At 59.7% G+C, this 22,325-nt stretch overlaps 15 protein-coding genes across 15 annotated transcripts; 5 read left to right on the top strand and 10 right to left on the bottom strand.

Moving 5' to 3' along the window:
* SDRG_08327 (hypothetical protein) lies at positions 1–703 on the bottom strand. The gene has a single exon (XM_008614208.1). The coding sequence runs from the start codon at positions 692–694 to the stop codon at positions 2–4; it is 693 nt and encodes a 230-aa protein (XP_008612430.1). The 5' UTR covers positions 695–703; the 3' UTR covers position 1.
* Positions 704–806: 103 nt separating this feature from the next.
* On the top strand, positions 807–1,847 carry SDRG_08326 (hypothetical protein). The gene is made up of 4 exons (XM_008614207.1): positions 807–926; positions 982–1,153; positions 1,204–1,265; positions 1,314–1,847. The coding sequence occupies exons 1-4, from the start codon at positions 847–849 to the stop codon at positions 1,777–1,779; spliced, it is 780 nt and encodes a 259-aa protein (XP_008612429.1). The 5' UTR covers positions 807–846; the 3' UTR covers positions 1,780–1,847.
* SDRG_08325 (hypothetical protein) lies at positions 1,785–3,571 on the bottom strand. Its single transcript, XM_008614206.1, has 8 exons — positions 3,319–3,571; positions 3,249–3,274; positions 3,122–3,208; positions 3,000–3,073; positions 2,784–2,951; positions 2,590–2,737; positions 2,165–2,544; positions 1,785–2,119 (listed from the first exon to the last, which is right to left on the bottom strand). The coding sequence occupies exons 1-8, from the start codon at positions 3,522–3,524 to the stop codon at positions 1,871–1,873; spliced, it is 1,338 nt and encodes a 445-aa protein (XP_008612428.1). The 5' UTR covers positions 3,525–3,571; the 3' UTR covers positions 1,785–1,870.
* A 386-nt stretch (positions 3,572–3,957) lies between these two features.
* On the top strand, positions 3,958–4,478 carry SDRG_08324 (riboflavin kinase; the record flags this gene model as incomplete). Its single annotated transcript, XM_008614205.1, has 2 exons — positions 3,958–4,371; positions 4,437–4,478. 2 exons carry the CDS (start codon positions 3,958–3,960, stop codon positions 4,476–4,478), a joined length of 456 nt encoding a protein of 151 aa, XP_008612427.1.
* A 40-nt stretch (positions 4,479–4,518) lies between these two features.
* Positions 4,519–5,629, bottom strand: SDRG_08323 (hypothetical protein). The gene is made up of 2 exons (XM_008614204.1): positions 5,576–5,629; positions 4,519–5,529 (listed from the first exon to the last, which is right to left on the bottom strand). Exon 2 carries the CDS (start codon positions 5,527–5,529, stop codon positions 4,585–4,587), a length of 945 nt encoding a protein of 314 aa, XP_008612426.1. The 5' UTR covers positions 5,576–5,629; the 3' UTR covers positions 4,519–4,584.
* Positions 5,630–6,026: 397 nt separating this feature from the next.
* Positions 6,027–7,018, bottom strand: SDRG_08322 (hypothetical protein; the record flags this gene model as incomplete). Its single annotated transcript, XM_008614203.1, has 5 exons — positions 6,027–6,154; positions 6,207–6,236; positions 6,287–6,509; positions 6,557–6,701; positions 6,751–7,018. Coding segments are annotated over 5 exons (743 nt in total), but the record flags the coding sequence as incomplete, so codon positions are not given.
* A 62-nt stretch (positions 7,019–7,080) lies between these two features.
* Positions 7,081–9,056, bottom strand: SDRG_08321 (hypothetical protein). The gene is made up of 4 exons (XM_008614202.1): positions 8,987–9,056; positions 7,543–8,942; positions 7,406–7,498; positions 7,081–7,359 (listed from the first exon to the last, which is right to left on the bottom strand). Exons 1-4 carry the CDS (start codon positions 9,024–9,026, stop codon positions 7,135–7,137), a joined length of 1,758 nt encoding a protein of 585 aa, XP_008612424.1. The 5' UTR covers positions 9,027–9,056; the 3' UTR covers positions 7,081–7,134.
* A 544-nt stretch (positions 9,057–9,600) lies between these two features.
* Positions 9,601–10,837, top strand: SDRG_08320 (fructose-1,6-bisphosphatase; the record flags this gene model as incomplete). Its single annotated transcript, XM_008614201.1, has 6 exons — positions 9,601–9,745; positions 9,796–9,972; positions 10,025–10,139; positions 10,186–10,366; positions 10,414–10,704; positions 10,754–10,837. The coding sequence occupies 6 exons, from the start codon at positions 9,601–9,603 to the stop codon at positions 10,835–10,837; spliced, it is 993 nt and encodes a 330-aa protein (XP_008612423.1).
* A 722-nt stretch (positions 10,838–11,559) lies between these two features.
* SDRG_08319 (hypothetical protein) lies at positions 11,560–11,979 on the bottom strand (the record flags this gene model as incomplete). The annotated part of the gene is made up of 1 exon (XM_008614200.1): positions 11,560–11,979. The coding sequence occupies one exon, from the start codon at positions 11,977–11,979 to the stop codon at positions 11,560–11,562; it is 420 nt and encodes a 139-aa protein (XP_008612422.1).
* Positions 11,980–12,388: 409 nt separating this feature from the next.
* On the top strand, positions 12,389–12,820 carry SDRG_08318 (hypothetical protein; the record flags this gene model as incomplete). Its single annotated transcript, XM_008614199.1, has 1 exon — positions 12,389–12,820. The coding sequence occupies one exon, from the start codon at positions 12,389–12,391 to the stop codon at positions 12,818–12,820; it is 432 nt and encodes a 143-aa protein (XP_008612421.1).
* SDRG_08317 (hypothetical protein) lies at positions 12,809–14,968 on the bottom strand. Its single transcript, XM_008614198.1, has 2 exons — positions 14,280–14,968; positions 12,809–14,216 (listed from the first exon to the last, which is right to left on the bottom strand). Exons 1-2 carry the CDS (start codon positions 14,841–14,843, stop codon positions 12,882–12,884), a joined length of 1,899 nt encoding a protein of 632 aa, XP_008612420.1. The 5' UTR covers positions 14,844–14,968; the 3' UTR covers positions 12,809–12,881.
* Positions 14,969–15,058: 90 nt separating this feature from the next.
* SDRG_08316 (hypothetical protein) lies at positions 15,059–16,312 on the bottom strand. Its single transcript, XM_008614197.1, has 9 exons — positions 16,039–16,312; positions 15,923–15,993; positions 15,835–15,873; positions 15,725–15,784; positions 15,563–15,676; positions 15,489–15,515; positions 15,370–15,441; positions 15,295–15,322; positions 15,059–15,245 (listed from the first exon to the last, which is right to left on the bottom strand). Exons 1-9 carry the CDS (start codon positions 16,304–16,306, stop codon positions 15,088–15,090), a joined length of 837 nt encoding a protein of 278 aa, XP_008612419.1. The 5' UTR covers positions 16,307–16,312; the 3' UTR covers positions 15,059–15,087.
* A 90-nt stretch (positions 16,313–16,402) lies between these two features.
* SDRG_08315 (hypothetical protein) lies at positions 16,403–17,844 on the bottom strand (the record flags this gene model as incomplete). Its single annotated transcript, XM_008614196.1, has 9 exons — positions 16,403–16,552; positions 16,602–16,661; positions 16,709–16,806; positions 16,850–16,984; positions 17,033–17,128; positions 17,178–17,312; positions 17,357–17,461; positions 17,517–17,730; positions 17,771–17,844. 9 exons carry the CDS (start codon positions 17,842–17,844, stop codon positions 16,438–16,440), a joined length of 1,032 nt encoding a protein of 343 aa, XP_008612418.1. The 3' UTR covers positions 16,403–16,437.
* Positions 17,845–18,411: 567 nt separating this feature from the next.
* SDRG_08314 (hypothetical protein) lies at positions 18,412–19,445 on the bottom strand. The gene has a single exon (XM_008614195.1). It carries the CDS (start codon positions 19,403–19,405, stop codon positions 18,500–18,502), a length of 906 nt encoding a protein of 301 aa, XP_008612417.1. The 5' UTR covers positions 19,406–19,445; the 3' UTR covers positions 18,412–18,499.
* A 107-nt stretch (positions 19,446–19,552) lies between these two features.
* On the top strand, positions 19,553–22,035 carry SDRG_08313 (hypothetical protein). The gene is made up of 11 exons (XM_008614194.1): positions 19,553–19,831; positions 19,877–19,924; positions 19,966–20,307; positions 20,355–20,606; positions 20,651–20,806; positions 20,857–20,910; positions 20,955–21,233; positions 21,281–21,499; positions 21,551–21,625; positions 21,672–21,731; positions 21,775–22,035. Exons 1-11 carry the CDS (start codon positions 19,583–19,585, stop codon positions 21,949–21,951), a joined length of 1,911 nt encoding a protein of 636 aa, XP_008612416.1. The 5' UTR covers positions 19,553–19,582; the 3' UTR covers positions 21,952–22,035.
* The last annotated feature ends 290 nt before the right edge of the window (positions 22,036–22,325 follow it).

The raw sequence follows: 22,325 nt of genomic DNA, 5'->3' as shown, positions 1-22,325 counted from the left end.
GCTAAGCGTGCACGAGCAGTGCGAAGAGCAAGGTGACGACACAGAGAAAGGCGGGGCGGGCCACGGATTGTGGCGTGGTGTGGCACACCGTACTGAGCGCGGCTTCGATCATGTCCTTGGGCTTGGACCCGTCCGGCAAAACGCACTGGGGCAGCTGCTTGTACGTGGCTTTGATAAACGATGTGCAAGCGGGCAGCGCGCACACGCGGTCGGCCTGCGTGGAGGGCAAAATCGCTGTCAGCGTCGTCGCGTTGCCGCCAAGCGCTTCGAGGCACGCACTCGGCACGGGCTTTTGGCCCATGAGGAACGAGATGAGCGTGCGATCGACGGACGAGCAAGCACTTCCGTCGTTCGTCGTCAACGACGCCGGGAGCGTGCCGCAGATGATTTGCGATGTACGCTCGGTCGCGTCGTGCAAGTTGAGCCCATCCGAGGTCACGCAGTTGGGCATGTTCTTGTACACATCGTCAATGTTGGCGACGCATGTCGGCGCTGCACAGAGCTGCGTGAGCTGGCTCGAAGTCTTGAACTGGACGAGCTCCGAGAGCGTGCTCACCGGTAAGCGCAGCGCGTCCGTGCAGTTGGCCCATGCCGGCTGCATGGCCACGCCAAGCACTGCAAACATGTCTTGCGTCGAGCACGGCGCGGCGACCACGAGGCTGGGCAGCACAAGCACAAGGAGGCGGTGTGCCATCGTCGACGCCTTTTCCAATGTGGCGCCAGGTTGCTCGAAATAGAAAGGGATAGTCCCTCAAAACAACGCAGAGATGTATCGTCCACGAGCTACGAATTACGGATACGCGAGGCCTAATTCCTGGTCATCCGCCGTTTGGACACGACCGCCGCATGCTTCGCCGAGTGCTCGCGCTGACGACGCAGTTCCGCCTGCCGCACGAGGGCATGGCCGCGTACGAGGTGCTTAGCCGGTGCGACATATGATGTCATGGACAAGACGCGACGGCTCACGCAACCTTCTCGTAGCGGCTCAGCTGTGCTCGGGCAGCGCATGGTCGACAAGGACGCCTCCCGCCTGCACGTGCTCACGTGCGCGCACGTGGCGTGCCCATGGCTCTTCCCCGCCTATTACCCCAACGACTGGCTGGAGCACGTCGACGAGGCGTACGTCAAGCACACGCTGTCACTGCACGACGAGGTGCGATGGCCGCCTGGTCCGCCACGTCGATCCCACGATCCTGCTTGTAGGTCACGTGCGAAAAGGCGTGGGAAATCGAGCTCGAGGCTCACGTGACCTTGCACGGCTCCCGGTACGTCTCTCTCTGCAGGTAGCGTGGCCGTCTTAGCCACGTGCATAGCGATCTGGCGGCGCTCGAGTTGAACCTCGACAAGCACGCCACGAGCCTCCCGACTCTCTCGGGCTACGACCTCTCGCACCTCGCCGCGCTCGACGAGACGACGACGCTGCTGTACCATGGGCACATTGAGCCGTCGTCCGGCAGCATCACGCCGCTCGTCGTGCCCGGGGCCTACTTTTGGCGAAACGCAAGCACGCGCCAAGTGTTTGGCAAGAGCGAGTCGGTGCTCGAGCAAGGCATGTGCGGCGGCGCCGTCACGACCAAGGAAGATGTTGTTGTCGGTCTCATCGAGGGCATCGTCCCCGAGAAGGAAGACGCGACACCCGCGTACAAGACGCTCGAGAACGCGGTGGCGTTCGTGCCGCAGGACGACATGGCCGCATTCATCCACGACATTGAAGTGTTTCCCCACGATGCCAACACGCTCTTCACCAACACGCTCGGGTCCATTGGATCCGACGACTAAGAATGCACTGGTTTTGCATTTTCTTAGTTTTTCTTATTTTCCCAATTCGCCAGTTTGCCTTTTTGCCAGTTTTCCTGTTTGTGAGCTTAGGTTACGACGTCACGATGCGCTTCTTGGCAAACGCCGAGACTGCGACTGCGAGTGCGACCAATGGCGACAAGGGGGCTTGAAAATCCAGGGTAAATCGGACTTTGGAGACCTTCCCAAAGCGCAGCACCGTCCGCTCGTTGGCGTCGTCGAGCGCGCTGAGGAGAAAGTTCTTCTTGGACGGAACATGGACGCGGCCGTCAAAATGGAGCGTCCACGCATGAATCGCTTCGCTCCACGCGGGCTTGGTCGTCTATGTATGACACATGAGATGACGCCATGGCATGCGTCAGTCGACTTGGAAGAGCGCGAGGTCGCTCGCGTCGTCGTCGTCTTGCGCCACAGCGTCGTACGCAGGCGACAGCTGCTTGCTATTGCGCGGGGACGTGAGCGCCTCGACAAACGACTCGACTTCGAGGCGGAGGCGGTCAAGGACCGACGGATCCCGCTCTTGCTGCTGCTTCTTGTAGCGCTCGCTGGGCGGTGGTCCGTGCGGCTCGCGATTGAGCGCCAGCGTGAGGCTGTTGGGGCATCGCCCGAGGACGTTCGATTCGTAGACGAAGAAGCCGAGTTCGCGGCGCGCGTGGTCCAACACGCGAAACTCAGTGCCGAGAAAATTCTCGACTAGTTCGCCCATGTACACGGCGCAGTCTTCGCCGCGGGGCAGATCCTTCCACCCTAGTCGAACGTAGTATGCACCGCCATGACGTGGCAGCGTCGTACGGCGAAGATGGGTGTCGCGAAGCGTATGGAAGAGGAACGGCCCCGAGAGGTCGCTCTCGCAGCTGCAGGCCAAGAGAAACTCGCCCGTGTCTTCGCGGTGCAAATGAAACGACGTGACGTCGTCGCCGCGGTAGCGCTCAATGCATCCCTACTCGCCATCGTATAGGCCTCGTAGCCAGAGTAAGCGAAGGTACGAGAAGGAGGCCGTTGTCGCTGGGCGTCTCGAGCGGCTGGTAGAAGCGTGCCTTGTGTTCGTGGATGCACTGCTTGGCGATACATACTTCGCGCTCGACGTCGCTAAAGCTGCAGGGCGACGTCAAGTGCAGCGTATGGGGCCCGGGGGTAGCGAGTCGCGATTGCGTCTATGACCGGTCGATCGACACGATGAGAAGGGATAAGGGGGCGTCTACCTCGGCCAAGGAAAGGTGCAAGCACGAGATGTGGTCCATCGCGTGCAAGACGTCGCCGATCCGGATCAAGCCGCCTACGCAAGCAGGGTCGCTCGCACGTGAAGAGGCGTAGCATGGCGTACTCGCTTGGGCCGGCCCGTCAAGCGCGATGTGCTTGACGAGCGTGAGCTCCCCAGACCAGTCTCGCTCGAGCTCGAGCCCCAAGGGGCCTACACGTACATCAATATGCTACCTTTGCGAGATGACAACCAGCGTCAAAGTGGACGTCGTAGGCACTAGCCGATTGTGTAAGCGCAAAGGAATCGAGTCGCACGCTCACCGCTGCTTCACAGGCGCCTCGCTGGGGCTCTCGGGCAACAGGCGCGACGAGACCAATGCAATGTCAAGCTCGTCGTCCGAGCCCGACGCTTCGGGCAGCTCATGGGCGTCCGTGTACCACCCATCGACGTCCACAAGATCGTTGCGCTCGGGGGCCTTGAGGCTCGGCAGATCCAGCACCGGTGCTGCGTTGTTGCTGCGAAGCATGACGGCGATCTTCGATGTCGCAAAACTCCCTCAACGGGCGAGCTATCTCGGAACCGGATAACGGCTCCTGCTCCTGCGCTGATCCTGCCACCCATCGCATGTAACGAGCTCCTCTTACGAATATCAAGCCCAGCGTGTCGTCACGAGAGCGTGCCACGTCACGGAGCGGCCCAACGTGAATATAAAGAATTCTTATTGGCCCTTGGAGCGTCGAGATGGTATTCACTATCAATTTGGTTGTCAATTATATGTGTCCGTGGTAGCTTCTGGAGGCGTCCAGGTCGACGCTGCTGCTGAAGGAGGAAGCTCCTTCCATCCTTCGTCCGACGCGCGACGTCATATTTTGGTTTCCTTCCGAAGTCGGCGATCGCCGTATCCGACCACATCATCCGGATGACGTTGCTTATTTCCGAAAACGAAGTGCAGCAGCAGCATGGTCAAGTCCGTGCCTGCCATCCGCCTCTCGGCGACCGTCGTCACGGGCTTTGGCCGCGGCGGCAAGCAGCTCGGGTGTCCGACCGCCAACATGTGCCCGAAGGACCTCGGCGACGCGCTCCACGACACGCCGACGGGCATCTACTGCGGCTGGGCGACGGTCGACGGCGCCGGGCCGTACATGGCGGTCGCCAGCGTCGGCTGGAACCCGACGTTCCAGAACACCGAGAAGACCATCGAGCCGCACTTGCTGCACGAGTTTACGTCCGACTTTTATGGTGCCAAAATCGACTTGCTTCTCGGCGCCTACATTCGGCCCGAGCTGCCGTTCTCGTCGCTCGATGCGCTCATCGAAGCGATTCAGTCGGACATTGCCGTCTCGCGCGAGTACCTCGCCACATCGGAAGGCCAGGTACTTGCTGCCGCGCTCGCCATCCTACCAGCTCCGTCATCATCGTCGTCTCTCTCTCACCATAGGCCCTCATCGCCGACGCCCATTTCGAGGTCCAAACCAAGTAGCCATCTGTAGCTACATTTTGCCTCGAATAGACCGACATGTTGTATGTGTTGACATGGAATGTGTAGCATTAGAGAAATCGAACTAAAAACTAATAGGGGATAATATCTAGGACAAGAACGTCTTCTTGTAGACTGCGTTGATCTGCTCGATGACGAGCAGCACAATCATCGCGTTCGGCGCGCACCGGCCATAGTACGTCCAGTAGCCGCGCCAGAGCTTCCCGACACCTTCCTTGCGCGCGATTTGCGCAAAGCAGTCGCCGACGCCTGCGTACGGGTACTGGCCGGCGCTGTTGACCTTCATGTTCATGAGGCGCGACTTGACAAGGTCGAACGGGAGCGACGTGAACGCACACGCAAAGCCCGAGACCGCGCTGGCGCCGACGTTGGTCACAAAGCCTTGGCCGTAGTAGCTGCCGAGCACTTCCTTGGCCTGGTCGTACGACGCCATCATGCCAAAGTTCATGGCCGCGCCGCGTGCAATGAGGGGCACACTGCCGCGCCAGAGCGTCGGGACGCCTTCGGCCTTGGCGATGCGGAAGATCGCGTCAAACACGTTCTTGTAGCCGCGCTTGTCGGCCGGCGCCGCCAGCGTATCGGCCTGCATACGCACGAGCGAGACGTCCATGGGACAGCCCAGCGTCGCAGCCACGGCGCCCGTACCCATGGCGATCGCGCTCTTCATCCACAGCGGGAGGCCGTCGGTCGCGCCCTTCTCGACGCGGGCGGTCTGGATCGAGTCCGAGATCGCGCGGTGCATGCCGAGGCGCGCCGTGCCGTACACCATCTGGCGCACGACGGCAGCCGAGAGGCCAGCGTACAGGCCCTTGACGCCTTCTTTCGCAATCACCGACTTGGCGACGCTGGCGGCCGTCGCGTTCGAGCCCGTTTGGCCTGCGAGCTGCAAATGCACCTTGACGAGATCGATCGGGTGGATCGCGATCGCGGCAACGACGGCCGCGGACCCGCCGCAGATGTAGGGCTGCGCCTTCACGGCCATGGACGTCGTGGGCTTCACTTGCTGGACCATCGAGGCTGTTGCAACTGTCATCTACGATCTATATTAGTCATTGGCCGCCATCGTCGGGACCATTTACCGTGCGTGACGCCAAGAAATCGAAAATGATGATCCCATAGAAGATGCATCTCAGCCGGTCACACTTGGCGTTTGTATACCGCGCTAAGAAATCCAGTGGCCCGTATCCGGCGCCTCGTCGTCCGGATAATCGCACCGACGGGCAGCAGTTTCACTGGCTGGAAACGCCACGTCTTGCGGTTTGTATGGCGCGCCGCCGCATCCGGATACAAGACTCGTATCCGGTGAACGCAGAAATTATTTGCGGCAAGTAGCCGCCGAAGGAATCCAGCAGGTGCGCCTGTGTGTCCCTCGCGATCTTGACCGTGGCGCCTGTATTTGTAGCATGAATAGCCGCTGCCCATGTGGTGACGACGGTTGTCCTTGGTCTTGACGCCAAGTGGATGGCAAAGCTGCCGACATGCAGTCTTGGACTTGGGTGCAGTGCTATTGTGGACACTTTGATCGGGGAATGGGATGGGCAGCGATGTACGGTGGTTGTAGACGCGTGTTCATTTCAGACACTATTTACGGCGCTGACGGCTCAATTCTCGACGAAATTGGTGCATGACGCGGTCGTCCGACGGTGCATTCTTGTCCACTAGTTGCACGCCACATGAGAGAAGGATGGGGAAGATTGCGCAGCGTCGTACCGTGCTGGAACCCTTTGGCCCGCTGGTCCTCTACAGATACGATGAGCATGCGAACACCGCTTGTTGTAGGTAAAGTGGACCTTTGGATTGGCTCTTGAGGTCCGTGATGTAGTCGTGCTTGTGCTGCTTGTAGTTGGCGCTGACGTTCGTCGGCAGCGCCGAGCTGATTTGGAGCGTGGCTTCGTTGTGCTGTTGACGCTCGAGCGCCTCTTTCGTCGCCTCGACAACCTGGTCGTGGACGCTCTTTGGCAGCTCGACCTCGGCGATGCCCGTGTTCCACGTCACGATCCCACCCTCGGGCGCCTAGCGTAGCCTGATGACACGAGAATGCGCGCCAGCAAGACGCGTACACTCGCAGAGTCTGGGATGTTCATCTTCTTCTTGAGCTCGTCGGGAATGCGGTACAGCTCTTGCTCTGCCGTGAGCGCTGGCGCCGCGTTCGTTCCGTCGTCCAGCTTGTACTTGGCCTTGAGTTTCTCTTCGACGTACGTGTTCCTAGTCGTTGGATCACTTCTGCTGCGACTGCGCTTTTAGCACAACGTACATGATCTGCGCGTAATGATCGGCGGTCGTCATCTGCGACTGCGCTGTGAATTGCCCATCGAGCGTATTGGTCTCGGCGGTCTTGGCCTTCGTGGGCGCCGGCTCGGTCGTCGCCGCCACGCCCTTCACGAGCATCTGGCGCTTCCGAGCCTTCTGGTCTTCGCGGAGCTCACGCAGCTCGTCCAGCGAGACCTCGTTGCCGTCGCTGCCATCGTCCTCGACCGGCGCTCGCGTCCGCTTCGGCTTCTTGGCCCGCTGCCGGAACATTGCACTTTACCATGCTGTATCCGGTCAATCCGGATACATGCCTTGTCTAAAAACACGCCACTGCTTTGCAGCAAAACGAGCGCAAGCATATATAGAAAGTCAAGTTGATACTTTGCAACTACATGTCGGCGGTCGCGTTCTGGTACGCGTCGGCCTTGTCGGCTTGGCTCTTGTTCTGGCGCAGGAGCACCTTCTCTTCCCAGTTGTTGCCGCGCACGACGCCGTCCCAGCGGTAGCCCGGCGGGATGTTGAAGCGGTTCGGTGGCGCCGACGGGCCCGAGTAGCGCGGTTTGCTCTTCTTGGACTTTTTCGACGTCTTCTCCAAAAGCTCCTTGGCGTCGTCCTAGATCAAGTCAGCGCCATCGCCCTGGCATGGACGTCCCGTGTACCTTGAAGAGCGACGACTCCATCGGATCAAAGTTACGTGGGCGGTGCTTGAGCGCCGCATCGAGCTCGCCATCGTCCTTGTAGCGCGCAAAAGGCTAATACATACGCATGAGCGGGAGCACATATGCGTTTGTCGTACCTTGGCCTTGATCTCTTCGAGCTGTTCGCGCTGGTTCTTGAGCTCTTCCTTCCGAACCTTGCCTGTGCCCCACTCGTATTCTTCGAGCGCCTCACGCTTGCGCTTGCCCTCGTGGATCTCGCGTTGCCGCTCCATCTCCATGAGCATATCCAGCTTGCGCCCGCGCTTGTCACGGTAGACCGTCTCGGCTTGCTTGCCCATCAGCGCTTCGTCCTCGAAGAGCGCGCCTTGCTGCTTGCGCGCCCGCTCGCTCTCTTGACGGAACTCTTTGCCCGTAAAGACGCCGCCGCCCGGCGCTTTCACAGGTGACGACCGCTGAGGTGGTGTCGGGGCGTCGTCCGCAGCTTCGTTGGTCTCGGCCCGCGACGCCGCTGGTGGGGGCGACCGTGCGCGGGATTGGTGAGCGCTTGGTGACCGGCGGGGGCTGCGGGATCGGCGAGGGCTGCGAGATCGACGCCGGCGGTCGCGGCGTGGCGACGGGCTGTCACGGCGGTGGCGACGAGGAGAGGACGATCGTTCTTTGCTGCGGCGATCACGGCGCGGCGACCGCTCACGGCTTCGTCGGCGACGAGGCGACGCGGACCGGGACCGGCGCTTGCTTCTCGACCGCCGGCGTTGAGGTGAAGGGGACTCATCTCGTCGACGACGATCCGAACGGCGGCGCGGAGGCGAGGCATCTCGCGGTGGCGGCGACGACGGCGCACTCTCGCGCTTGGAGACTCGAGGCGGTGAAGCGTCACGCGGCAACGAAGATGCGGGTCGGGTGCGACGGGGTGGCGAGGCGTCTTCGCGTTGCCGGCGCGGAGGTGACGCATCCTGACGAGGTCGTGGCGAGGCAACTTGGCTGAATCGGGACCGACGCGGGGGCGAGGCATCGCCGCGGTCCGCGGGACGGCGCCGGGGTGGTGATGCATCTTCGCTTTGATCTTTGCGGGAGCGACGCGGGGGCGAGGCGTCACTGTCAGTGTCACGAGCTCGTCGCCGAGGCGGGGACGCGTCCCCAGAAGTCGCCCGACGAGGCGGCGAGGCATCGTCAACTGCCCGTCGTGGTGGCGTGTCGGATCGCCGGGACTTGCGCGGAGGCGACGCATCAGGTTCTGCTGCCTTGGCGCGACGGGCGTTGGCTTCGTCTTCTTGCCACTGCTGCTCGAGCTCGTCGGCCCGCTCGCGCTCGAAAAACTCCTCGGCGTTGGCGACGACGGGCTGATTCTCGGGGTCGTAGTCCGTTTCGACGACCATCGGTAAGTCTTCATCCACATCGCCAGTCTCGTTCTGCCACAAGTCGGTCTTCTTGCCCTTGGGTGCAAGCTCGCGCCAGTCGTCGTCGTCATCGATCACGCGCATGCCCACATGCGAGCTCTTGGCCTTGCGCTTCTTCTTCTTCTCTTCCTTGGCCCCACCTAGTCCATATCATCGACTTGCATCCTCGCTCGTTCGCGCGTACCTGCCATGTAGCGCTGGAGCGCCTCCATCTTGGACGCCATGCCACCGCTCTGCAACCTGGGACTGTGCCGGATACGCTGCCAGTCGAATGACCGGATACACGAACCATTATCCGGCAGTCTCTGCTGTATCCGTATCCGGACCCTCCGAATAAGAGCAATGTGCCCCGGGGCACGTACCCACTACCCGTGCACATCGAATCTGCGCACATCCTGGCGACATCGGCGCTCGTGTCGGCGTCAACTTGCGGCTACTCGGTCCCATAAAAAAGAAAAATTTAATGCCACATACAATGCCCCACATAAAACGGACAAGATAAAAAAGGACGCATGACGCACGCCGCGTCACGCGCGCCCACTGTGCGTGCGAGCCGCCATGCGATTGGTCGAGGCGACACCAGCGCCGCATCCTTATTGGTGCACTACCGATCCCTAGCCCCGATCTTCCTCTCTTGGCGGTGGATTGTCGCAGATATTAGTTATGAAAGGATATGCAAAGGTAGAGGTACCGGCCGCACCCGACGCGGACGTTGAAGATAAAAGGATAGAGGATATCCAAGGAAAGGACGTCGACAAGGTCAGTTTGCCTTTTTGAGCCAAGTACCCAAGCACTATCATGCAAGTCGACCATTCGAACCCGATCACGCTCAGCCGCTTCATCCTCGCCGACGGCGAGCTCCAGTCCAACAACGACCTCTGCATCCTCTTCAACTCAATCGAGCTTGCGTGCAAGGTCATCTCGTCGGCCGTGCGTCGCGCCGGTACGTCTATGCCACGCAACCGAGTGGCTCACGCTGCCACGTACCTGTAGGCCTGACCGGTCTCTATGGCCTTGATGGCTCGACCAACTCGACGGGTGACGACGTCAAGAAGCTCGACTTGCTCTCGAACGAAATCTTTATCAACTCGCTCCGCAACTCGACCAAGATTGAGGTCATGGTCTCGGAGGAGAACGAAGAGCCGATCTGGGTCGAAGGCGTCTCGGGCTGTACGTCGCATCCACATCGTATTGATCGAGACACTCATGGCACTTGGTTTAGGCAAGTACGGCATTGCGTTTGACCCGCTCGACGGGTCGTCCAACATTGACTGCAACATTTCGACGGGTACCATCTTTGCGATTTACGCCATGCAAAACACGGGCCCGCGCCGCCAGTACGCCGCACACAACCTTCTTTCGCCGACACTAAGTTCCGAGTAGGATCTCGGACATTTTGCAGCCGGGTCGTCAGCTCGTCGCCGCCGGCTACTGCATGTACGGTAGCTCGACGCAGATGGTCGTCACGTACGGCAAGGGCGTCCACGGCTTCACGCTCGACCCGACGATCGGCTCGTTCATCCTCTCGCACAAGAACATCCGCATCCCGGAAAACCCCAAGACGGTAATACATCGCTTGCGCGACGTCGAGATTGTGATCCAAGTATGTAGATCTACTCGTGCAACGAAGGCAACTTTGCCCTCTGGGACGCGCCCACCAAGCAGTTTGTCGACGAGTGCAAGAACGCGCCCAAGCCGTACGCTGCCCGCTACGTCGGCAGTATGGTCTCGGACGTGCACCGCACGATCCTCTACGGTGGCGTCTTCTTCTACCCCGCCGACAAGAAGTCCAAGACGGGCAAGCTTCGCATGCTCTACGAAGCGATCCCGATGTCGTTCATCGTCGAGCAGGCCGGCGGTCTCTCGACGAACGGCACGACGCGTGTCCTCGACCTCAACCCGGTACTACCTCCTCTCGTTGCACCATCCCGATGCTAATGAGCATATGTAGACGCACATCCACGAGCGCACGGGCATCTTCCTCGGCTGCAAGCGCGACGTCAACCGCATTCTGGCCCTCTACGCGCAGAAGTAAGACACGCGCTGCGCCCTCCTTCATGTCAACCCGATCTTTCGTTTCAAGAGTTGCGTTGGGAGGAGCATTTCGCATCAGGTCGACTCTACTTGGCAGAAAGGCCCTCCAGGCAACAGAGGTCGCGTCGCAGCAGCGTGGTAGGCCGGACGGCGGTACGATGTTGATGGCATCGCGACATGCGTCGGGCACCCATGCGCGTCGAACGGCTCGGTGCATCCAAGAAGCCTCGATGGTTCGAGTCGCTCGAGGCAAATGATGTGGCGCCGATTGACGTTCGGGAGCAAGTCGCATTACAGTCTTGTTTACTCTTCCAGGGCAGAGGTTGCTGCAGTACAAGAGTACATGGATGAAGGCGGTCCCACGTTGAAGTTGATGTTGAAGAGGCCATTGCGAGCCAAGTTTGTCACCCAAAGGACAAGCTCCACCCGAGTTCGAATCCACGCACGGCCATGATTGCAAAAGGACCGTCGTTCGTGTACACAGCTGTGGCACGCAGCGTGCAATATTGCGTGTTTGGCGGGACTTGAACTGCCGTCAGATCGAAACTGCATCCGATCGAAATGTTCTCTAAGGCCTGCGTAGTGGAACAGATGGCACGTGGCTCTCGACCAGTTACGGACATGCAATTCTATTGCAAAAGGTCTTCCTTTGTTGCCGTCGATCCTCCGTCAACCAAAGGGCAATATCAAGTGCAATGTGGCGACATATATAAGTACATGAGCTCAATTGACGAGGGAGTAGTAGGTCGCAGTATCGCGCTCTTTCCACGCGAGGCCCAAGACGATGCTGAGGACGCCGACGGCAATGCAAAAGACGCTCATCGGAAGCCCATACGCCGCGCCGCCGAGGAACGTGTAGATGAGCAAGCCGAGGTACGTGGCGTAGAGCCCACTGCCCGTGAAGCTGCCGAGACAGCCGAGCCAAAGCAGCGGCTGGAGCGCACCAAACGCCGCGGCGAGCAGCAACAGCACCGAGAGGACAAAGAGATAGGCAAAGGCGCCGAGCGAAGTAAGCGTTGCGCGCAGCGCGCCGAGCTCGCCAAAGGCAAATGTGGTGGTGACAAAGCTGAGGACCGCAGCCGTGACACCGACGAGGGCCACAAGCGTCATGCATACCTGGTGCAGCGTGTAGAGTCCACCCATGGTGTTGTTGTTGTCGAGCGAGCGGGATAATTCGAGTCTGCGACGACCATCCAGAACTGAGTTGCATTTGGCGAAATTTTGAGACAGCGAAAACGCGCCGCCGAAATCTCGGCCCACAGGCCTCCACGCAGCACAAGCGCGTTTGTCCACTGCTAGAACAGGTACATTCGCTGGTCGTCCTCGCCAATGTCTCTGCGTCCGGTGTCTAGGCATTCTGCCATCGGCGGTCCATTCTTCCTGCCGGCGCGAAAATTTCATCTGTGCGGGCGAGACGGGGTGGTCAATGGCCATCTCCGTGTAGAGGTTGGCGGTTTCTTGCCGTCGTATGGAGCGTGCCGAACTTCTCCGCTCTAGATATCGCCCAACAGTCCCCAGTCTTGATCTGTGCAGCGATACATCCGCACGCGCCATGAACATGACGTGGTACACCGTGGGCGGTGTCGGCGGCTTCCACCTCTTTCACCAAGTGTCGACGCTTCTCTTGGCGACTGTGAATGCAGCGGCCACTGGGTACATCCTCAGCACGTTCGACTACGGGTATGCCGCGTCCGCTGCATCGGTGGCCCTCACGCTCTTCCAGCTCTTCCTCTCGCTGCTCGTCATCCCGGCGCTCCTCCTCGCAACCGCTGCGCCACTCGCGTGGTTTCCGCTCCTCGCGTCCTTCCGCGGCAGCGGCTTTTACCTCTTTGGTCTCGGGCTCCTTACGCTCTATCGCCTCGGCAATCTCTTTGGTCTTATTACGGGCGGAGCTTGCATCCTCTTTGGCATTTTCTTTGTGCTCTATGGACAAGTGTGGCGCGAGCGTGGGTCCAAGTCGTACCGCGCCTTGTTTTGGACTTAAGATTCAAGTTTTTAGATTGAAGATTGAAGGAATATTTTCGAATTGCAACGATTTCAATGCATCAACGAAAGATGGGTTTCTTGGCTTTTTCCACAACGATGTGCGACGGACCGGAGCTCTTGGCGCCGCTCCGCCGGGGCTTTTGGACGCTCTCGCGCATGCTTAGAAGCACCTTCTCGACCGCGTGGATCTGCTTGATCGTGCTCGGCGTGCGGCCAAAGTCGACCGCCTGGAGTTGCGCAATGAGGCCCTGGACCACGTCTGTGTCGGTGCCAAGCCCAAAGGTGACGGCCTCGGCGGCGATCGCCTCGACCGCGGCGGCTTGAACTTCGTTGGCACAGGCCACTTCGGCCTCATGCCACTCGCTTCGCTTCTCTTCGATGATCTTGGCCTTCTCTTCCTCAAGCATGGCACTTGGAGTAGCAGGTTCTGGGTCGCTACTATTCGTGGAGGGCGGCCCGCAAGCCATGCGCGCCAGCTTGCGCTTCTCAAGCCGCGCCAACAAGCGCATGTGTTCAAGAGATTCGCGCGTCTCGAGTTCGGTCTCGAGCTTCTGCAGCATGATCGCGTGCTGCGCTTGCATGTGCTCGAGGCGTGCAAACTCGGCTTCGGCGTGCCGACGCAGCGCGAGGGCCTTGCGCCGGGCGACGACTTTGGTGAGGCTCACGATCGCAAACAACTCAGCTTTGTGCGCGCTCTTGACGTCCGCCACATCGATGCTCTTGTCCAAATTCGTTTGCGGGTGCTCGAGCGCTTGAAGCTCGCGCGCATGCGCCTCCACTGCGTCCTGGATTTGGGTCTCGTGGGCAGAAGTGAGCGCGGCGGACGCCTGGACGACCGCTGCCGCGACTGCCGCGTGCACTGCGTCGTTGGCAACAATCGAAGTAATCTGCGTGTGCGCCTGGGCGAGCGAGAGGAGCTGGTGGAGCGTCTTGGAGAGACGGCACTCGGCCCGCACCTTGCGCGCCGCGCGCTGGAGTTTGCCGTAGAGCGCCGAGTGTGCGGACGCGACAAAGATGGTCGGTGCCGCGCGCGCCTGCTGCTCCAATTGAAAGTGCGCGTCGGCTGCAAGACTCGCTTGGAGCGCCGCGGCACTCGCTTCGTACGCACTCAGCGCGTCAGTGAACGCCATCTGAAGGTCGTCGGCCGACCGCGTGTCGGTCAACGGCGTCGCCACAACCTCGGCGCGGCGCTTGGCCTTGGTCAAGTAATAGGCTCCACAGATGCGCGCATGCGCGACCATGTACTCGAGCTCAAAGACATGGTGCTCCAGCAGCGTCGCGTCGTGGGCCTCGAGCGCTTCTAGCGACAAAATCGTCTCGGGAAAGTCGGCCAGAAGCCGCGACGACGTTTCGGCCGCCTCGCGCCGCAGCTCGTGCTCGTCGACCGCCATTGCCTACAGCAAATTGTTTGAGATGCAGATACATATATATGGTCGGGATATCCTAGTCAGTAATACGTGGTCGTTGGGATACCGCTTGTACTTCAGCGCAAGTGCCGCCGCCGCCGCATTTTCGTATTGCTTGACATTACGTCGAAGAATCTTGACGTCGTTGCGGTAGATGGGCACGAGCATCTTGAACGTGCTCTGGAGACGCGCGTGGTGCTCCATTGTCGATGGCGTCGGCGGCTGAGCGAGCTTGGCCCAGTACTCGCGCACGAGGCAGTGGCGCGACTCAATGTAGCTCTTGCATGCGTTCATGGCGATGACGCGAAACTGCAAGTCGCCGAGCTGCTGCAACGTTGCTTCGTACACAATGTCGGCCATCGACTGCGGCAAGAGCACGGGCGGCGCCTGCACGATGGCTGCGGCGCGCATTAACATCGTTTGCAGTGCCATTGTCGGCTCCATGGGCACCATATCGAGTTCGATCGGTGCAGTATCGTCAATCGCGCTCTCCTCTTTCGCATGGTCCCAGCCGAAAAAGTGCTTGAGCACCTTGGCGGCGTCGTCTTTGGTCTGGAGGAACTTGTGCGTCACGTCCTCGGAGCGCTGCTTGGCCTTCTCGATCGCGTCTTCCATCCTTTGCGCTTTGAAATGGAAATGCAACTGAACCGGTAGCCAACGGCGATGCCTATTTTGATCCGGTATTCCGGGGGAGACGACCACCCGAACGTGTGAGAACGTCGATTGATCTCACTCAATTGCTGTGTGAAAACGGCCCGTGGCTGGGTTGGGATGCTGTGTCCTGTGGCATGAGCCTTCAACAGCTGGTGATTTATCTGCCTTTAGGTCTGGGAGGGTAGAAGACTTCATTCGACATTATTTATTTCTCAAACTCAAAAAGCACAATCGACACCAAGTGCGAGCCGAGGCGCTCGGCCATCTCGAGAGCTGTTTCTCCACTGGCTTTGGTGCGAATGTCCGTGTCAGCCTTATACTCGAGAAGCACTTCCGCTGCCTTGACGCGGTCCGTTAGCGCCGCTAGGGATCGGTATCGTCCACCACCGTGTCGCTCTCGAATAGCCTTTACCGTAGTGAAGCGCGGTGAGGCCTTCGTTCTAGAATTCGTCATGTCACCATCACAGAGCTCGTCACAAGCGCGTACATCGCGGTCGTTGATGTCAGCCAAACGGTCAAGGAGGAAGCGAACAATGGTAGCATGGCCTTCCGCAGCCGCCTACATGGCATCTCCCTTGAGGCGTTGCATGCGCTGCATGTTCCCACCAGCATGAGGGGCGTGGTCCCAATTTTCTATAACAAACGTGTCTCCGTCCCACGCGAGAGAAGAGATAGATTACATCGCGCCGATTCACCGTCACGTACGGCGACGGCGCGTACTTGAGCAAGAGACCAGCAGCATACTTGTGCTTGCCCATGACCGCGTAGTGCAGCGGTGTCCACCGCATGTCGAGCTAAGCACCGTCCTATGGAGCGACAACATGGGGCATTTGCACGCTTACATCGGGCTCGTCGATCGACCCTTCCTCCTTGATGAGTGTCGCAATCGCGGCTTCGGAGCCCTACGCGCGAATGGTTCATAGTTTCTCGGTGCCAACACCGTGAAGTTGACCATGCGGCAGGCGAAGTGCAAGGCGCTGCGCCCCTTTTCCTACACGCTGACTGCGGTACACACAGAGTCCAAAGCGCCAAATACATACATCCCGCGCGTTGACGTCTTGGTGCCCGGAGCGAATGTCTCGGACCATTGTGATCGCTTCATCGTGCGCCGCTACGGCCGTGTGTCGCATGAGGTACTCGTGTGCCGTCGTCGTACCGTTGATGTGGAAGCGAATCGTCTTTTTATACGAGGACAACTTGTCGTGGATCGTGTCGCCGTCCATTTGGCGCAACATGGGCGCGTTCTTTCCCTGGACGCGCTGTTGCGCGCGCGAGAGCTCCATGAAGAGCTTGGGTGCCTTTGCCTTCTTGGCCTTCTTCCCATCGCTACCGGTGAAGAGAGCGAGGAGCCCTTTCGGTCCCTGCGTCATTAGCTGCTGCTCGAGCAGCGCATCTTCTTCGGCCCGTTCCTTCTTGGACAGCATCCGCGTTTATTCGACCGTTATCAACGCACCCTACCCCTTATCGCCTAGGACACTATTTTGTCGATTGTCAACTACGCTTGTGACACCAATGCCCAGGACATGCAAATAGGTGTTGTATAATATTGTCTTTGTTAGTTAGTTGCCGCCGTCTCGGGGGCCGAGGCCTGACGTCGGCCGCGCAGATCAAGCAGCTGGACACCGAGACCGGCTGGCAGTCGACACCACTCCATGTCCAAATCAGCAAGCCTAGCAAACATGAGAGGCTTCGCAAATGATGTTTGGTGTCAGAACGCACGAAGGGGAGGCGTTGTAGGCGGCAAGCAGCGCTGGCGCGGCGCGGGCGACGCTTTGGCAGCTACCAATAGTGCATTCGACGATGGACTGCGGCGCTAAGAGAGGTACCGACGGAGATGCAAGCACCGAAGCGAACGCGAGTGGCCGATAGCAACTGCCAGCGCACACCCGCCTTTGTATCCAAGTCGCGTGCCATTGAGAGCCACCTGCACACTTGAAATCACAAAGTGGTAAAACGACCCTCGCCACCTTGGTCAAGGACGGTGCCGTGGAGATGGCCGACGCGACTGCGATCGCGCCGTGGCTGCCAACCACGTTGTCGCAGCTCGCATCGTGCTCGGTCCAGTCGTTGCTCAAGTCGAGGACCCGGAGCGACTTGGACGTCTACGAAAGAGGTGTCCGAGTGCGTTAGCGCACGCAACAGTGACGCACGGCGGCGCTGGCGGCGAGAAGCACGACACCCGCTGGGCCCAAGAGGCACGACACAAGCCGAATCTCAACGAGCTGATCGTAGCGCAAGAGAATATCCTACGTGATCCGCCGACAGTGGATGAGGTTTTGAGACGAGGCGTCGTACGGCTATCGCGTGTGCAAACACATTCGTCAGCGGCTCGAGACTCTTGGCGACGACCGTCATGGTTTGGACCGTGACCGTTGGCTCTGTTATAGGGATATCGAGGACGCGGCGATCCGAGGCAAAGGTTTGGTCGACCTACACGATCACGGTTAGTCCATTCTTCCACGCAACTTTGTCACCTCGATCATGGCGCCATCGTCGTCATGAGCGGTCGCGGATGCGGGGCTGGGGTTCACAGACGTGGCCAAGCCGATAGCAACCAATCCAGACAAGCCAAAGTACTCCTACAGCAAAGAACTTCGAATTGCGAAAAGGCTTGACGACGACGAGAGGTCGGACAATTTCATCGGGCGTCCACGAATGCTTGGGACCCCATAGTAGCTGCTCGTAGATAGTAGCAAGCATCTTGAACGCGCCAAGCTTCGTTACTTGCCGCTTGCAAATGTCCCGGAGGTAGTTGCCATCGCGAAGACCTTGGGCGTGCGCCACGTCGAAGCGATGCAGGAGATGCTGAAAGGCGTCGGGCAACGAGCCTTCGTCCAGCAGTGCAGAACTACGACCACGTTTCTACTTGATTCGTCGTTGGTACGTACTTGTAAAAGCAGAATATGTTGTTGGCGATCGCACGTAGCGCCAGCTCGAGCAGCGTTGGGACCGGCGGCTCCATTTGTCGATCTTTTATGGCCAATAGGTTAAAATCACCCAACTCTCATGTGTGTTAGCTGTGCAGACCCGATCGATTCTCATAAATACGCCGACATAAACGTCAAAAGAGACTATGGACGCCGTGTATGCCAACTCAATCTTCGCAGTACCCGATCGGCGGCCACATTTTCCTGCGCGCTGCCCGTCGTATGCACGAGTGACGCTTCAAAACATGGTGTTTTTATCCGATCTTCACGGTGCATAAACCCTTCACAAATGATATTATATCCGGATACCACACCTGGTATAATAAATAGGCCGCGGGGCCCAGTCATTTCACTTTCGAATTTGCCGCGTTTTGACAAGATTCCCAGTGGAGTTGTGCCGTAGTAGACTAGGAATCGTACTTGTAGTAGCGACTAGAGACAGCGTCGGCCCTGCTCGGTTTGGAGTACTTTCGTTGTTGCTTCGGCAATGTGAACGCGACTCTTCACGCAGCGCCCAGAGAAAGCTCATTTCCTCATCCGCCTACTCGCCTACCTCAGCGATCGGGCCGGAACTAAGAAGTGAAACATACAACACCCCAATACAAGATTTCTTATAAAGCTCAGAAGGTAGACTATAACAAAGACAAAATGCAACTCAATACGACGCTCCTTCTAAATACAACGTCTCTCTTATCTCGTCTTAACAATCAAGTCCAAGACCACGCGACATTGGTCCGCCACGATGTCATCGTCGCCATCAAAGCGACGGCGGCTGAGCCTGGCCACGTCCGGGAGCATCTTCCTCTCGAGCACGAGCGGACAAACAATGGCGGCGTCCTTGTCGACAAGCGAGAGCAGCAGTGAGGTCGAGAGGCGAGCGATCACGGCGACCTCGGCAAGCGTCGGCTGGTGCACTGCGGCGTGGATCGCCGACGCGACGGCGTCCAGGACAGAAGGCAGTGCTGGCGTGAGCGACTTGTGCTGGTACCAGTTGAGAAGGAACACAAACGGGTAGATGCGGAGGTTCGACTCGCGGTCTTCAATGCTCTCGTCGGTCGGCGCGTCGTCGGTTGGCGCCATGCTCGAGAGCACCATGTCGCAGGCACTCGGGACAGCACCGGCGATGGTCTCGAGCGGCCCAGCGTCGCCGTCGTCATCTACCCATCGCACGATCCAGCCCAGCACGAAGATCGCGTCGCCTTGGGCCCATCGGTTCTTCCCGGCGACCATGCGCATCAAACCATGTACGATCGCGTCGCCGTGAGCTGCCATGAGCTCCGCACACGCTTCGCTGCACATGCAGATGGAGCCCAAGGCGCTCGCACTCTTGCACTTGAGGAGGACGTCACGGCACTTGAGCGCGTCCACGATGTGCTGCACGACGTTGGCGCCTTGGGCGAGGAGCATCCGGCGCACTTGGACACCGCGGTCGTCACAGGCAAGCGCGGCGAGCGCCGTGAGTCCGTCTACGAAGCGGCTCATGGCGTCGGACTTCATGTTCCACGTTGCCTTGTCGCTTTCGCCGAGGTCCAGGAGGTGCATGAGGTCCGTGGCATGGCCGTAGGCCTCGATCTCGACCTCGAGCCGGCCGTCCATACTGTGCCCGACAGGCCACCATTGGTGGGTTCGCTTCCAGTATAAAGCCTGGCTTTAAGAACCATGATGGATTTTGACAGCTCAGAATCAAACAAATACCTTGGCCTGACGAACCTTTGCCCTGTCGCGGCAACGGCCAATCGGAGACGGCCATTTAGCGAGGCCGTGAGCAGCATCATGTGGGGCGCAATCACGGGGCAGCTCGCGACGTATGCTGGCGAGCTCACGAACGACCTGCGCGAGATCGTCGCTGCGGGCGACGAGGGCGCCTTGTCGCCTGCGGAAGGCCTCTCGCCACGCGCCCAGCCGCGGTCCATCGGCAAAGGCAACGACGACGACGACGACGACGACCTCGACGCCTACGTCCTTGACCTCGAGCGGTCGCTCATCCGCAAGCGCCACGAGCATGAAGCCGCGCTCAAGGAGGTGCAGCGAAGCGCTTTTGAGGAGCAAGCTCTCACGAGACCGTAGATTGAAGGGTTGCAGCAGCGCTTAGCCGCCACGCCGCCACGCAGTCAGGTCTCGCCTTCGTGCAAGCTGCACAAACTCATGCTTCGTAGACACGTGATCCCGACGCGAGCAGCATCTTGACCAAGACGGAAGACGAGAAGAAGGCGCTTCTTGCCGACGTGGCCAAGCTCCATGCGGCGGTTGCTGCAAAGGACGCCGAGCTCGCGTCCCTCAACGATCAAGTCGCGTCACTTGTTGCCCAAAACCAAACGACTGACCAAAAGCTATCGCAGCTCCAAGCCGAAACCAAGGTGGCGCATGCGTTGCACCGGACATCGCCGCCCGACGCTGAGTCGGCCACCGACGGGCCGCTCGTGCTCGCCATGACGACGCTCTCCAAAGTGCTTCCATCGGGCGCGTCGCCCGCCGAAGCAACGTCCTTGTCCTCGACGGTAGAGCGCCCACCTCTTTGCACCTGTCGATGGAATCCAATGTACAGGTGGCCGAGTATGCAACGCTGGCAGCAGCCCGTATCTCGGCCCTGGAAGGCGACGTCAAGCTGCTCAAGAACGCCCTGCACGCGTTTCTCCTCTCGCACGACGCTCGCCTCGATGCGACGGCGACGGTCGCCGACTGGACTGTCGCGGCCAAAGCCAAATTGGATCAGCTCACACAAAAGATGGTGGCTGACCAAGACCGCGCCGGTCGCGTCGAGCAGCAACTGAGCCTCGCGAGCAGCAAGCTTGCGCAGGTGCCCTCTCATGTGCGAAACGTCAATTATAACGATGGCTGTAGACGCAAAAGACGCTGGAGACGCACATGCTCGAGCACGACGCCCTCCAGAATGCCTTTGCTGCGACGTCGGCCAAAGCCAAAGAGGCGTCGGCGGCGGCCAGTCTCGTGCCGGAGAAGGACGCGACGATTCGAGCGCTGCAGACCAAAACCAAGCAGGTACTGTCGTTTCCACCTGCTGCGATAGACTCATATGAAAAATGTACTAGCTCACGCGCCAGAACGACCAACTGACCGAGGAAGCGGCCGAACTCGCCGACCAAGTACCTACCGTGTACGACATGATTTGATCGACGCGCTACTCTAGTTGGCTCAACTCAAGCGCGTGGTACATACGCAAGAGTCGTCGCTGCAGGAAGAGATGCACGAGAAGGAAGAGGCGGCACTGGACCGCCTCGCCGAGCTCGAGCACCTTGTCTACGCGCTCAACGATGAGCTAAAAACGACCAAGGAGGCGTATGCGCTGGAGCAGACCCAATGGGTACAGCATGCCCAGGCGAACGCGAGCTCGCTCACCGAACAAGAGACGTTTGAGCTCACGACGCAGCTCACGCTCCTTCAAGCCGACAAGCACATTGCCGAGCAGGTACTGTTTCGCTCTATTGCGCCTGTTTATGTGTCAACTTTGCCTAGGACGCCGAGCGACTGCAGTCGGAGCTCGCGAACGCACACGCCATCTTTCTGCAGTTTGAAGCCGACCGGAAGCGCGAAATGCAAGCGTACGAAGCTCAAATCGCCGCGCTGCGAGCCCCTGCACCGGCACCGGCGCCAACGTCCGAGCACGAGGTTGACCTCAAGCGTGTGCTCGGGATCCTGGAGAAGAAGCAAGTCGAGTGCGACCGGCTGCGTGAGGTGAGTCGTGTCGGGTCCGACGCGGGTGTGGCATGCCTTGACGCTGTGTAGGCGCTGGACCGGACGGCGCAGCATCTGGGCGACGACGTTGACAACATTGACAAGCGCATGGCCATCCAAATGATGGTGCGTGGCCGAGTGGCGGCGCTTGCGCTGATCACGTCGACTGTAGATTCAGTTCCACGAGAGCCCCAACAAGCACGACGTACTCGAGGTCATTGCGCGCATTCTGGTACGTCGGAAAGCGCGTCGTCGCGCTCATGACAACGCTGCAGGGCTGCACGGACGACGACAAGGAGCGGTTGCTTGGGAACCCGCTGCGACTTCAGCTGCGGTCGCTCGGCCGACTCTTCCAAGGCGCATCGTCCGATCCGCCCGTCGACGTGGCCGGCAAGAGCTTTAGCGACGCATGGACCGAGTTCTTGCTCGACCAAGTGCCTTCTGAAAAGTAACCAAGCACGTCGTCGTTGTCACGTGTGCCACGAGGGCTATGGGCGGTGGCAAGGGCGGTGGCGGGGCGGGCAGCTGCAGCGGTGGTACTGGCGTTGTCGGGCTTGGTCGCGGCCCGAGGCGCGGGCCGCGCGGCGGTCGTTGCGACGGCATCGTTCGCCCCGCTCGAATCTGCAAGTGGGCGAAGGCCAGCGACCGCCAGGACCAACATTCACGCAAAGCGTGGCGAGCTGAGCTTGATTCCTCGCCGGCAAGGTCGCAGTGGCCGGGCCAAGCTGGCTGCGTGGCAGCCACACACCAAGCGAAGAGGCGATCGCATGTCTTTTCTGCGCCAAGCACTGGACTGTACGCCCGTTGGTGGCGTCGGAATGCATGG

The sequence above is a fragment of the Saprolegnia diclina genome (genome assembly GCF_000281045.1).
Source record: "Saprolegnia diclina VS20 unplaced genomic scaffold supercont1.25, whole genome shotgun sequence".
NCBI lineage: Eukaryota > Oomycota > Saprolegniomycetes > Saprolegniales > Saprolegniaceae > Saprolegnia > Saprolegnia diclina.
This window is presented reverse-complemented; position numbering and strand designations above follow the sequence as displayed.

Bases quoted from the DNA above. Each gene is read 5' to 3' on its own strand.
- SDRG_08327 (XM_008614208.1), bottom strand. From the start codon at position 694: ATGGCACACCGCCTCCTTGTGCTTGTGCTGCCCAGCCTCGTGGTCGCC.
- SDRG_08326 (XM_008614207.1), top strand. From the start codon at position 847: ATGCTTCGCCGAGTGCTCGCGCTGACGACGCAGTTCCGCCTGCCGCAC. The intron at 927-981 runs GTGCGACATATG...ACCTTCTCGTAG, and splicing joins GCGTACGAGGTGCTTAGCCG to CGGCTCAGCTGTGCTCGGGC. The intron at 1,154-1,203 runs GTGCGATGGCCG...TCCTGCTTGTAG, and splicing joins CGCTGTCACTGCACGACGAG to GTCACGTGCGAAAAGGCGTG.
- SDRG_08325 (XM_008614206.1), bottom strand. From the start codon at position 3,524: ATGCTTCGCAGCAACAACGCAGCACCGGTGCTGGATCTGCCGAGCCTC. The intron at 3,074-3,121 runs GTACGCCATGCT...CTGCTTGCGTAG, and splicing joins TGACGGGCCGGCCCAAGCGA to GCGGCTTGATCCGGATCGGC. The intron at 2,545-2,589 runs GTACGACGCTGC...ACGTTCGACTAG, and splicing joins TCGCGACACCCATCTTCGCC to GGTGGAAGGATCTGCCCCGC.
- SDRG_08323 (XM_008614204.1), bottom strand. From the start codon at position 5,529: ATGACAGTTGCAACAGCCTCGATGGTCCAGCAAGTGAAGCCCACGACG.
- SDRG_08321 (XM_008614202.1), bottom strand. From the start codon at position 9,026: ATGGCGTCCAAGATGGAGGCGCTCCAGCGCTACATGGCAG. The intron at 8,943-8,986 runs GTACGCGCGAAC...GATATGGACTAG, and splicing joins GCTCCAGCGCTACATGGCAG to GTGGGGCCAAGGAAGAGAAG. The intron at 7,499-7,542 runs GTACGACAAACG...CGTATGTATTAG, and splicing joins TCGAAGAGATCAAGGCCAAG to CCTTTTGCGCGCTACAAGGA.
- SDRG_08317 (XM_008614198.1), bottom strand. From the start codon at position 14,843: ATGGAAGACGCGATCGAGAAGGCCAAGCAGCGCTCCGAGGACGTGACG. The intron at 14,217-14,279 runs GTATTACTGACT...AATTTGCTGTAG, and splicing joins AGCGGTATCCCAACGACCAC to GCAATGGCGGTCGACGAGCA.
- SDRG_08316 (XM_008614197.1), bottom strand. From the start codon at position 16,306: ATGCTGTCCAAGAAGGAACGGGCCGAAGAAGATGCGCTGCTCGAGCAG. The intron at 15,874-15,922 runs GTATGTATTTGG...GTCAGCGTGTAG, and splicing joins AAGACGTCAACGCGCGGGAT to GAAAAGGGGCGCAGCGCCTT. The intron at 15,323-15,369 runs GTACGCGCTTGT...GACGAATTCTAG, and splicing joins CTGACATCAACGACCGCGAT to AACGAAGGCCTCACCGCGCT.
- SDRG_08314 (XM_008614195.1), bottom strand. From the start codon at position 19,405: ATGGACGGCCGGCTCGAGGTCGAGATCGAGGCCTACGGCCATGCCACG.
- SDRG_08313 (XM_008614194.1), top strand. From the start codon at position 19,583: ATGTGGGGCGCAATCACGGGGCAGCTCGCGACGTATGCTGGCGAGCTC. The intron at 20,308-20,354 runs GTAGAGCGCCCA...TCCAATGTACAG, and splicing joins CAACGTCCTTGTCCTCGACG to GTGGCCGAGTATGCAACGCT. The intron at 21,626-21,671 runs GTGCGTGGCCGA...CGTCGACTGTAG, and splicing joins GCATGGCCATCCAAATGATG to ATTCAGTTCCACGAGAGCCC.